General features: G+C 40.7%; 1 protein-coding gene across 2 annotated transcripts in view; it reads left to right on the plus strand.

The window, feature by feature from the left end:
• srbd1 (S1 RNA binding domain 1) overlaps positions 1-12,525 on the plus strand; it is a 114,213-nt gene that overhangs the window by 76,085 nt on the left and 25,603 nt on the right. For both annotated transcript variants that reach the window (XR_010012384.1, XM_062995054.1), the window contains exons 17-18: positions 4,559-4,726; positions 6,626-6,775. Coding sequence is in view for 1 of the 2 variants with exons in the window: in XM_062995054.1 (XP_062851124.1) it covers positions 4,559-4,726; positions 6,626-6,775 (318 nt within the window). In the remaining variant the exon portion in view is untranslated. The remainder of the gene's footprint in view (positions 1-4,558; positions 4,727-6,625; positions 6,776-12,525) is intronic.

Consider the following 12,525-nt stretch of genomic DNA (forward strand, 5'->3'; position numbering starts at 1 on the left):
TGGTCTGCCACTTCACGGCTGAGTTGCTGTGGTTCCACTTTTCAATGATACTACTTGTAGTTGATTGTGGAATGTTTAGGAGGGAAGAAATTTAATGAACTGACCAGTTTCGACTGTGGCATCCTGTTACAGTACCACACTCATACTTATCTTTCAACAAATGTTTGTAAAGGCAGAGTGCATGGCTTAATGCACTATATATATAATTATGGAATCACCACTCTTGGAAGATGTTCTGTCAATTGTTTAATTTTGTAGAAAAAAAATAAATCACAGACATGCCACAAAACTATCATTTTTCAAAATGTCAACCTTCTGGCATTAAGAAACAATAAAAAAAAGAAACAAATATAATAGTTGTGGTCAGTCACAATTGCTTTTTTTAGATCAAGTAGAGGAAAAAAATATGGAATCACTCAAATCTGAGAAAAAAATTATGGAATCACTCTGTAATTTGCAGTTTAAAAACAAAACATCTGCAGCAGATTAGATTTGCTAATTATTCTTCAGTTTAAAAAGAGTGCTTACACCTCGGAGAGCTGTTGCACAAAGCAGATTGTCATGAATCATGGTTCCAACACAAGATATGTCAGTTGAAACAAATGAGAGGATTATAAAACTCCTTCAAGAAGATAAATCATTGTGGAATGTCGCAAAAGATGTTGGTTGTTCCCAGTAAGCTGTGTTTAAAATCTGGACCAAGTACAAACAAAATGGGAAGGTTGTAAAAGGGAAGCATACTGGTAGACCAAGTAAGACATCAAAGCATCAAGATAGAAAACTTAAAGCAATATGTCTTGAAAACAGAAAATGCACAACAAAACAAATGAGAAACAAGTGGCCGGAAAGTGGAGTCAATGTCTGTGACTGAACTGTAAGAAATCACCTAAAAGAAATGGGATTTACATACAGAAAAGCCAAACAAAAGCCATCATTAACACCTAAAAAGAAAAGAACAAGGTTAAAGTAGGCTAAAGAAAAGCAATCGTGGACTGTGGGTGACTGGATAAAAGTGATCTTCAGTGATGAATCGCGAATCTGCATTGGGCAAGGTGATGATGCTGGAACTTTTGTTTGGTGTCTGTCCAATGAAATTTATGAAGATAACTGCCTAAAGAAAACATGTTAATTTCCACAGTTGTTGATGATATGGGCCTGCATGTCGGGTAAAGGCACAGGGGAGATGGTCTTCAATAAATGCCAAAGTCCACATTGAAATTTTGGACGCTTTTCTTATTCCATCAGTTGAAAGGATGTTTGGTGATGATGACTTCATTTTTCAAGATGATAATGCATCTTGCCATAGGGCAAAGGACGTGAAAACTTTCCTTCAAGAAAACATATAATGTCAATGGCATGGCCTGCAAATAGTCCGAATCTCAATCCATTTGAAAATCTCTGGTGGAAATTGAAGAAAATGGTCAATGACAAGGTTCCAACCTGCAAAGCTGATCTGGCAACAGCAAGAGACAGTTGAAGGCAGATTGATGAAGAATACTGTTTGTCATTAGTTAACTCCATGCCTCAGAGAGTTTAAACCATTATAAAAGCCAGAGGTGGTGCAACAAAGTAATAATGGTGCAGTGTTTTCTAATGATTCCATAATTTTTTCCTCAGATTTGAGTGATTCCATATTTTTTTCCTCTACTTGATCAAAAAAAAAAGCAATTGTGACTGACCACAACTATTATATTTGTTTCTTTTTTTATTGTTTCTTAATGCCAGAGGGTTGACAGTTTGAGAAATGATAGTTTTGTGGCATGTCTGTGATTTTTTTTTTTTCTACAAAATTAAACATTTGAAAGAACATCTTCCAAGAGTGGTGATTCCATAATTTTTGCCAGGGGTTGTATATATATATATATATATATATATATATATATATATATATATATATATATATATACACACACACAGGGGGGAACATTTAAATCTCATTGAAAGGGAACAAAATAAATACTTTTCAATTAAAGGGTTAAACTTGCCCGAAAATCAAAGTAAAAAATTTAAAGCACATTCAGATCCATGATGCATGCTCGCTTTGCTCAGATGCATGCATTCCATCACAGGAATAATGTGACCCGAGTCGTGTGTATGGCCCCCATGTGCCTGTATGACCTCATGACAACGTCTGGGCATGCTCCTGATGAGACGGCGGATCTTCTCCTGGACTTGTGTCAGGACATCACGTAGCTCCTAGTGAGTCTCTGGTTCTACTGTGGCATTGGATACACTGAAACATAATGTCACAATGGTTCTTAATAGGATTACGGTCTGGGAAACATGAGGGCCAGTAAGTGACATCAATGCCTTCATCATCCAGGAACTTGCTGTCTACTGCCTACCTAAGCAGCTGCCTAAGTAGAGAGGATTCTAATATGACATCAAACTTATAAGATTATTTAGACGCACTACTTAGACGAAATGATTAGAGCGCCCCTTCTTATCATCGATTTTGTGTGTTTAGGGAAGGCCATTTCCTGTTCCAGTATAACTGTGCACAAAGCAAGGTTTATTAAGACACAAAGAAACTCCAGTGGCCTGCGCTGATCCCGACCTCAGCCCCACTGAGAAGCTTTGAAATGAACTGGAACGTCACTTGAGGCTTTATTGACCAACATCAGTGCCCAGTCATACAAATACTTTATTGACCGAATGGCTCCGAAACGGATTAAGGTCTGGGAAACATGAGGGCTGGTCAATAGAATTAATGCTTTTATTATCCAGAAACTTACTGCCTACCTAAGTAGCTGCCTAAGTAGTGAGGATTTTAATAAGACATCAAACTTATAAGGCAGATTATTTAGGTGCACAAGTTATTATTATTTAGGTGCACTAAGTTAACACAGTCAGGCCATTCAAACCAATGGGCTGAGGTGGCACAACACGCTAGCATGCCAGCTCTGTGTACCGAAAACAGTTAAATTGTCACTGATGAGCCCGAACTTGCAAATAAATACACTTGTACACCTTTATACAAATAAAAATGAACTATAATTTATTTACATTCAATTGCCTTCACCACTTAGGAAGCATCAGATGCTCCCTTGTCATTCAGTTAGATTATTGCATAGAATTAAGGCACCTCAGTAGGCAGCATTTTAAGGCATCTAAGAATTTAGACAGTCTTTTTTCGGGAGCACGTAGGATGACTTAAAATGCTGTCTATGTAGAGAACTTACTAGGTTTTCATACAGACCCTATGGCTCTGTGGATCTGCTCTCAGTACCAAACAGCAGTCAGAATCTCTTGATGCATGCTCAATAATCCAGGTACACAAATCCACAAAGTTGAATCAGTTCATCTGGACACAAGTTTGTTGTAGAGATACATTTCGCCCGATCGGCTGCATATAAGGCTGGCGTATTCACCACCAGCTCAGACTGAAGAAGTCACTTATATGAGTGGCGAAACGTATCTCCACAACAAACTTGTGTCCAGATGAACTGATTCAACTTTGTGAAACAGCAGTCAGGGAACTGTTGGCTATCACATAGAGGTTTGTGCAACCTTCAGCCACCAACTGACTGGCCAACAGCACTGCTGGGAATCCAAACCCTAGATCCCAGTGGTAGTGGGTTAGCATAATTCCCCACTGCGCTGCCTGGTCGTAAATATATGAACTAAAGTCATATAAATGTATAAAGCCTAACCAGGCTAACACAGAGGTGCTACTGTTTTTTATTATGCACTTTCATTTGGCCTCTCCTGGGTATGATTTCTGAAGTAATAGCAAACTCATTGCTTTTCTTTAAACAGCGGTTTAAATGAATAAAAATACTAATCAAAACATCAGTCAAGCTGCTATTTCTGTTTAACACTCTGTCTCAAATCAGAATTTTCTCTATTCATCAATACTAACACTGACAGTTCAACCAAACTCAGACCAATTCTTTTCCCAAAGGTGCTCAAATTTACGATCCTATATCAGAACACATTACATTACATCATCCGGGCCGAAGTGTGAGGCAGGTGGAAATCAGGTCATCTGTTTACTTGACTTTAAATGAGCAACGAACTCGTACCTCCACTCACACTCTGCACGTTCACCGCTCCAGTGTAAAACAGGCCTTATTTAGATGTGATGACATATTGTGTTTACTTAGCTGCCTTTGGAGGGAGCTGCCACTTTAAATTGCCCACGCTGTCACCAGAAAACCTCAGAAGCCTGTCTGTTCTGAATAAAAAGGTCACAAGGATTATTAAGATGGTAGGAAAAGATCTTGGGAAATCTTAGGTAACCGTTCTGGAAAATGTTCTCAATATTTGTACTAATATTTCACACATGAATATCTAAGGATTAGATTAGTATGAAATTGAATTTCCACACTCTTGGATGGACTCTCGGAGTGCAGTTTTTTTTTTATTAATGCTAAAAGAGAGGTATTGACATCAGAGGCTCTGACTAACACCAAAAACAAACAGGATTTCAAGCTTTCAGTTAGAAGACATGAAACATCAACAGTCAGTGCTTATTAAATGTTTTGCGTTTTCAAAGCCCAGTCAAACATTAAATACAGTGTTTCCAGTTTGAATGGACTGCTTGGTTGTTTTTCAGGCACGTCGCAGGTCTGAGTACAGGCCGGGCTCGAAACATAGTGGAGTGGAGAGAGAAGAATGGGCCTTTTCTCAACCGAGAGCAGCTGATGCTGGTCAAAGGCCTCGGCCCAAAAAGCTTTCAACAGTGTGCCGGCTTCATCCGCATCAACCCGGTGACGGTGCTCAGGTACTGGTACTAAATCTACTCTGACATTTATTTAAAAACATTCTCACTGTGGAAAAACCAAAGCTGACGTCTCCGTTGAAATTATTATTGGATATAAGCATAAACGTTACTCAGGAATTATGTTCTGATGTTTATTAGAATAGAGTGGCAGGACTGGCTAGTGACCTCTGTTGTAACCAACAGAGCTATTGTTTACAACAAGCGACATTTAGAACCACTGATATAAGAAAAAATATATGGACAGTTATCCTAATTACTTCAACCCCAAATCAGAAAAAGTTGGGACAGTATGAAAAATGCAAATAATAAAAAACACACAGAGTTTCTTACATTTACTTTGACTTTTATTTGATTGCGGACAGGATGAACCTGAGATATTTCATGTTGTGTCTGCTCAACTTCATTTCATTTATTAATAAACATCCATTCCTGGATTTCAGGCCTGCAACACATTCCAAAAAAGTTGGGACAGTAAAGCATTTACCACTTTGTAATGTTGCCATTACTCTTCACCACACTTTAAAGACGTTTTGGCACCGAGGATACCAAGGGATTTAGTGTTTCAGCTTTTATTTTGTCCCATTCTTCCTGCAAACACGTCTTAAGACGTGCCACAGTATGGGCTGTTTGGCCTTCCCCTTCTCAGACCTAGCCAATCTTTGTTTGCGTAGACTGCCGATAGCTCGGGTGAGATTTGAACCCATATATGCCATAAATGCAATATTGTTTTATTGTCAGTTGTACTGACAGAGACATTTAAGGTGCTTGTAATGGCTCTGTAACTTTTTACATTGTTATTTACACTTTTAAGAACAGTACAAAGCTTCTTCACCTTAACCATGATTAGTCATTGCGTTTAATTTTTAAAAAATGTTTTCATCGTTTTATTTTTATTTGCAGCATTAATATCTACAACTTGATTTATTGGTATCTAACCTTTACATATTTGTGAGCTTGCCGGGCTGGGTTTACAAATACAAAATGTGCATGTAATGTGAACCTAGCCATTTTAGTGACATATATTAGTGCACCCTTAGTGCCAGTCCCAAGCCCAGATAAATAGGAGGTTTGTGTCAGGAAGGGCATCTGGCATTAAAGCTGTGTCCTATGCAGACAAATGACCCTCTGTGGTGACCCAGTATTGGGGACATATCATGATTGTGCTGATGCCTGGCTGTCTAATAGCACCACTGCAAATCAAATCCTGGATTCCTAGATCTCAGCAGTGGTTGGATGGCGTACTTTTTAAGCACCCTAGTTTCAGTTCATTTTAGAAGTGCATTAATAACACAAAACATATGTACAAAAAGATACTTAATTATGAAGTCTGTTCTGACTCCTGGTGACCATATGCACAGCGTTTCTCCAGAACATCCTGTCTTGTGTTTGGATACAGTTAGAGAAACAATGAACGAGCCATTTAGGAGCCTGGCGATCCAGCCATCTTGTTGCTGGCCATCCTGTATTATCTTCAGCTGTTGCAATCAGAATTGTCTTTTCTATTGAATCATAATGCTTCAATGATTAAAGGATAGGTTTGAGTGGTCCAGGATCTGTTTGTTAAAAAATGTACAACAAATTATTATTAAGCTCTGTAATGTCCTTCAACTTTGTGGCATGGCCTTCTAATTCCCCTACTTCTAATTGTCTCAGCTCTAGCTGACTTTTCTGAGCACATATAAATAGGGCTTACTTGACTGCTCCTATCACACAGTGGTTCTCTTGCCATGGTCAGGAAGAAAACCTAAACCTTACCGTATTTCATAACAAAATTTGTTGTCATGCACACATTAGATTTTAAAAATACAATGATTCAGATTTTCAATTTCTAATTATACTATCAATGTGTGTTCATTGACCAGTAGTGACCTTCAATGTTTTGTGCTTTGGCTCATACAGCTATGGCTCATGTGGAACCCAAAACTCTGCAACTGCTGAAAAGTCAACAGCTAAGAAGAGCAAAGCCAAAACCTTGTGTACCATCTCTAATCAGCCGAACCCACTGGACCAAACATGCATCCATCCAGAGTCATACAGCATTGCCATGAGGTAAGAGGCCATTGACTTTTCATCTGAAGAGGTAGCATAAGGCCCAGTGTGTCTTGTGTGCGTGTGTGTTTGTGTGTGACACAGAGAGTGCATGTAAGACTGTGTGAGACTGTGTGAGCATTCTGCATTACTGAAACTATAGCATCCCTGGTTCTGAGAGTGTGTGTAAGTAAGAGGGCATGTGTGTGTGCATGTGAGAGAAAGAATGTGTGTGTATGTATGTATGTATGTATGTGAGAGAAAGCTTGTGAGTGTGTGTGTGTGTGTGTGTATTTGTGTAAGTGTGTGTGTTAGTGGAAGTGTGTGTATGTGAGGGAAAGGGGGTGCGAGAGTGTGTTGGAGAGAAAGAGTATGTATGTATGTGAGAGAAAGCTTGTGAGTGTGTATGTGTATGTGTGTGAGTGTGTGTTTGTGTAAGTGTGTGTGTGTGAATGGAAGTGTGTGTATGTGAGGGAAAGGGGGTGTGAGAGTGTGTTGGAGAGAAAGAGTGTGTGTGTATGTGAGAGAGATGTGTGTAAGTGAATGTGTAGGTGTGTGTGTATGTGAGAGATGTGTGTAAGTGAATGTGTAATTATTCCATAATTGGGACAAACATCCATTAGAGACCCTGCACACAGAGTTCTGTAAAAGCATCCTAAAGGTGCACAGACACACCACGAACAATGCGTGCAGGGCAGAATTAGGCCGATTTCCACTAATTATCAACATACAGAGAAGAGCAATCAACTTCTGGAACCATCTAAATGAGAGCGACCCCCAATCTTATCATTATAAAGCCCTGAAACACCAAGAGCTGAGCAAACATACCAGTCCCCTCATCCAACTGGTCCTGAGTCACTGCACCCATACACCACTAACACACACAGATACACCACTAACACACACCGATACACCACTAACACACACAGACACTGTAATAACACACGCTGACACACCACTAACACACACTAACACAATAAAGACTCAGGAACAGGAGAAATCTGTAAACCCAATTAGAATAAACCAAATTACACAAAAACTCAGAACTAAATATCTGAATTATTGGGAAACTGAAACTAAAACTCAAAGTAAAATGCAGTGTTATTTGGCCCTAAACAGACACTACAGTGCAGCAGATTATCTGAGCGCAGTATCCGACCCTAAATTAAGAAACACCCTGACGAGGTACAGACTGAGCGCACACGACCTGGCCGTGGAGACGGGGCGACACACCCGGTCCTGGCTGCCCCGGGAGGAGAGGTTGTGTCAGCACTGCACTCTCAGTACAGTAGAGACGGAGCTGCACTTCCTCACCCGGTGTACCAAGTACCACCACGTCCGCTCCCAATTCTTCCCTAAATTTAATAACATCGTCCCCAACTTCACCTCCCTCCCAGACCCCGACAAACTGCCCCACCTACTGGGGGAGCACAGAGAGAGCTGCACACTAGCAGCACTCTATACACACACCTGTCACCAGGTGAGGGACAGTGGGTGACCATGTCTCATACACACACACACACACACACACGCACACACAAACTGATCGTTTTTCTACCTCATTAATGTAAATATTATAATTTTTATTGTTATTATTTTTGCACTGTTTTTATTAATATTTTATTCTATTTTATAATATTTTTGCACATGTAACTGTTCTGTATATTTTTGTTCTTTCTTATTTTTATTTTTATATTTCCCTGTAACTTGCTTTGGCAATACGAAGGTCCTTATTTGTCATGCCAATAAAGCTTCTTTTGAGTTTGAGTTGTGTAGGAGCATGTGTATGTGTGTGAGAGAAAGAGAGAGCATGTTTGAGTGAAGATGTAGGAGAGAGAGAGAGCAGGTGTGTATGTGAGAGAGCATGTGTGTATGTGGAAGTGTGTGTATGAGAGGGTGCTTGTGTGTAGGTGTGTGAGAGAGAAAGCATGTGTGAGTGAATGTGTGTGACTGTATGTATATTAGTGAATGTGTGTATGTATATGGATGTATGTGTACGTATATGTGAGAGAAAGAATGTGTGTGAGTGTATGTATGTTTGTATATGAGTGTGTGTATGTGAGAGAGCATGTGTGTGAGTGCATGTGTAGGTGTGTGTGGAAGTGTGTGTATGTGAGAGAGGGTGCTTGTGTGTAGGTGTGTGAGAGAGAAAGCATGTGAGTGAATGTGTGTGACTGTATGTATATTAGTGAATGTGTGTATGTATATGAATGTATGTGTACGTATATGTGATAGAAAGAATGTGTGTGTATGTATGTTTGTATATGAGTGTGTGTATGTGAGAGAGCATGTGTGTGTAAATGTGTACGAGTGTGTGTGGGAGAGAGCATGTGTGTGAGTGCATGTGTAGGTGTGTGAGAGAGAAGGCATGTGTGAGTGAATGTGTGACTGTGTATGTATATTAGTGAATGTGTGTATGTATGTGAGAGAGAGAATGTGTGTGACTGAATGTATGTTTGTATATGAGTGTGTGTGTGTGATGCGAGTGTGTACATCAGGACTCAGTGCTGTTGCTGCTCATCTGAACAGCATGTGCTTCTGGCTGTGTGCTGTGTAAGAGGAAGCTCTGCCTGCAGCTGTGCTGCTCCACTCTGTTTAGACTGCTCCATTCTGTCAGTCCTGACGCCTGATGCCAGGAGACGTGTTAGTGCGGAAGCTCCGACAGTCGGATGTGTGACAGCTGCAAGTCAAAATGAATGCGTCCATGTGTGAGGGGAAGTGTGTGTGATCGAACAGGAATACACTCCACACTGTTGCTGCATTGTGAGCTGTACTCGCTGTAACGTCTCAATCCTGGCTGAGATTTACAAGCTATCTGTACTCACTAGCATGCTGTTTCCTCATGTGTCTGTCTGGTTTACACCCCACAAACTTCCACCAACGGGCATCAAACCCCCTATAAATCACTACATTCAAAATAAATGGAAACTTGAATGGAACACAACCAACCTAAAAACATAACCAAATTATCTTCACTGTATAGAGAATAGGCCATTCCAGATTGACACACCAACACTCAATACTAGGAGAAGACCCCAGACTTTGTGAAGACTGCCACATATACCAAATATATTAAAAGAAATCCTCACTCAAGATAATACAGAAATTATCCTCAAATTTCATAATAATAAAATAATTAAAATTCTATAAAATGCCAAGACAATGGTGGTCTATCATGCTTGCAACGGTTTAAATCTCAGCAGAGCTATCAGCCTACCAGGCATTTACATTATTAACTATGTTTGAGGAAGCAATGATAAAAATAAAAATATAAAATGGACTAAAATATAAAGACAATATACACTGATCAGCCATAACATTAAAACCACCTCCTTGTAACATGGTGTTAGTGTGTGTGGTGCTGGTATGAGTGGACAACAAATATTCAGCCAACAGCACCCCGTGGGCAGCGTCCTGTTACCACTGATGAAGGTCTAGAAGATGACCAGCTCAAACTGCAGCAATAGATGAGCGATCGTCTCTGACTTTACATCTACAAGGTGAACCAATCAGGTAGGAGTGTCTAATAGAGTGGACACGGTATTTAAAAACTCCAGCAGCGCTGCTGTGTCTGATCCACTCATACCAGCACAACACACACTAACACACCACCACCATGTCATTGTCACTGCAGTGCTGAGAATGGTGCACCATCTAAGTAATACCTACTCTGTGGTGGTCCTGTGGGGGTCCTGATCATTAAAGAGCAGCATGAAAGGGGGCTAACAAAGCATACAGAGAAACAGATGGACTACAGTCAGTAATTGTAGAACAACGAAGTGCTTCTATATGGTAAGTGGAGCTGATAAAATGGACAGTGAGTGTAGAAACAAGGAGGTTGTTTCACTGTACATGTATGTGTTGGTCGAATCTGCTTGACCAAATCTGTCGTCAATGCCATCTGTGTGGGTTAGAGGTCTAATAAAGCCACTTAGGGGCAAAGAGAGGGGGAATAATCACCCTGTCATATTCTCCCTGCACTCTCTCCTTCTGTTTGTTTTCCTTTCTCTCGGTTCAGCTTCATTTCCTACTAAACCAGGCAGAAACCCCTCGCCGTCTGCTGTATTATCGACACACTATCGTTACCAAATGCTGTGTTAATGGATGTTCTGCTAGACTCCAATTGTCATTGTGAGCTCAGGCCTATTATTCTTGGAAAAGCAGGATTTGATGAAACATGGCCACCAGCAGCGCCGAGTTAGTAATGTAGCTCCCAGCTAATGTAGCAGATTTAAAGCAAGACTTTTCCGGGCTATGGAAGGAATTTGGAAGGAACAGCGAGCCAAACGCAGGCCTAAGCGATCGTCTGAACTGGAAGCGGTGGGCTAATGATGCGAGCAGGACATCAGAATGATGAGCTTATAATGACGATGACAAGCATGACAGATTCCCAACAATCTGTAGCCCATTTCTTCTTAGATTCATCAGTCTTCTGTCCTGCCTGCACTCTTCTTCATTCTCTCCCATATTATTGGACACAGGTGGCTTTTGCTTTTTTTGCTGGGTTTTTTTTCCAGTTCCCCACTCAGGCAGTTTGTCCAAGCTGTCCGTCTGAGTCTGCAATTAAAAAAGCACCTTCCTAAACTGTAACTTGAGTCTGAGGAGCAGGTTGTTTGCAGTACATGAGTGTGGATGGGATAGGTTGTTTAGGTGACAAAAGGTTGTGGTGTTAACATATGCTACAAATATGCTGAAAGTGTTTGGATCACGGAGAAGGACAAATAAAATTCAGTCTAACTGAACATGATTGCATCCGAGGAGGGTATATTCGCCTGCCCCACACCCCCTCCGATGCATACACAGTTCCTTGGCCCCCTCTAATACTCCATACTTTCTTACCCTCTAACCCTGAACGACATCCAATCGTTGTTCATGCTGCTGCCCAGCCCAGTCAGAAAGGCAGAGCTGAAATTTGATGCGATGTATTCGAAACCCCAACTCTGGTGTGCTAGCGTACTTTACCGCTGCGCCACCTGAGCGGCTTTTATACTCCATAATTTGGTGGATTTGCACATGAGGCTCCTCCACCTCCGATCAGACACCTCGGGCCACTAACCATAGTCCTTGCACAGCGCTTGAAGACCCCACCCACTTATTAGTCCGATCTTTCCCACCCAGCAGACTGGTGGCCAATTTTGTCTGCTGCAGGCACTGACAATTGTGCCCGCTAGTGGGCGCCCAGCCAGCCGCTAGCAGAGCTGAGATTCGAACCATGGAGTTAAGAATCCCAGCGCTGGTGCGCTAGCAGAATATAATATAAAGTGTGCTTCTCTACGCACGTGATCATCTCTCTGTAGTTTATGCTCAAAAAAACAAGCCAGTAAGTATTTTGCTTCCGATAATTTGTCTATGTACAGTTTTTCTTCCTTTATAAACTCGGCAAACTGTAAAGACGCTCGGTTACATTAGCAATCGTTTAGACAAAATGCCCAAGATGTCGAAGTGTAAAGCAGCTAAAAACACTACTCAGGTAACTGAGTTGGAAAACTCCCAACCGATTATGTAGACGCAGAAGATAGTGTGTCAGAACATGGACGAGTGTTTTGGTCTTTGAGAGTATACTATTAAGATAGGCTGTGCTGTGTATTGTAGCTTCCATTGATTCACTCATTCAGTTTATTTAATTTTAGTTATTTAATGACCGCCATGAAATGTGGCAATTTTGTGTGAAATTAATCCCATTTCCTGTGATTTTAGTAGGGCTCCTAATTGTAGTGTAATCATGGTTATCTCAAATAATTTTATTTCAAACTACTTAATTGTGTAATTCT

The sequence above is a fragment of the Trichomycterus rosablanca genome, chromosome 5 (assembly GCF_030014385.1).
Source record: "Trichomycterus rosablanca isolate fTriRos1 chromosome 5, fTriRos1.hap1, whole genome shotgun sequence".
Classification (NCBI taxonomy): Eukaryota; Metazoa; Chordata; class Actinopteri; order Siluriformes; family Trichomycteridae; genus Trichomycterus; species Trichomycterus rosablanca.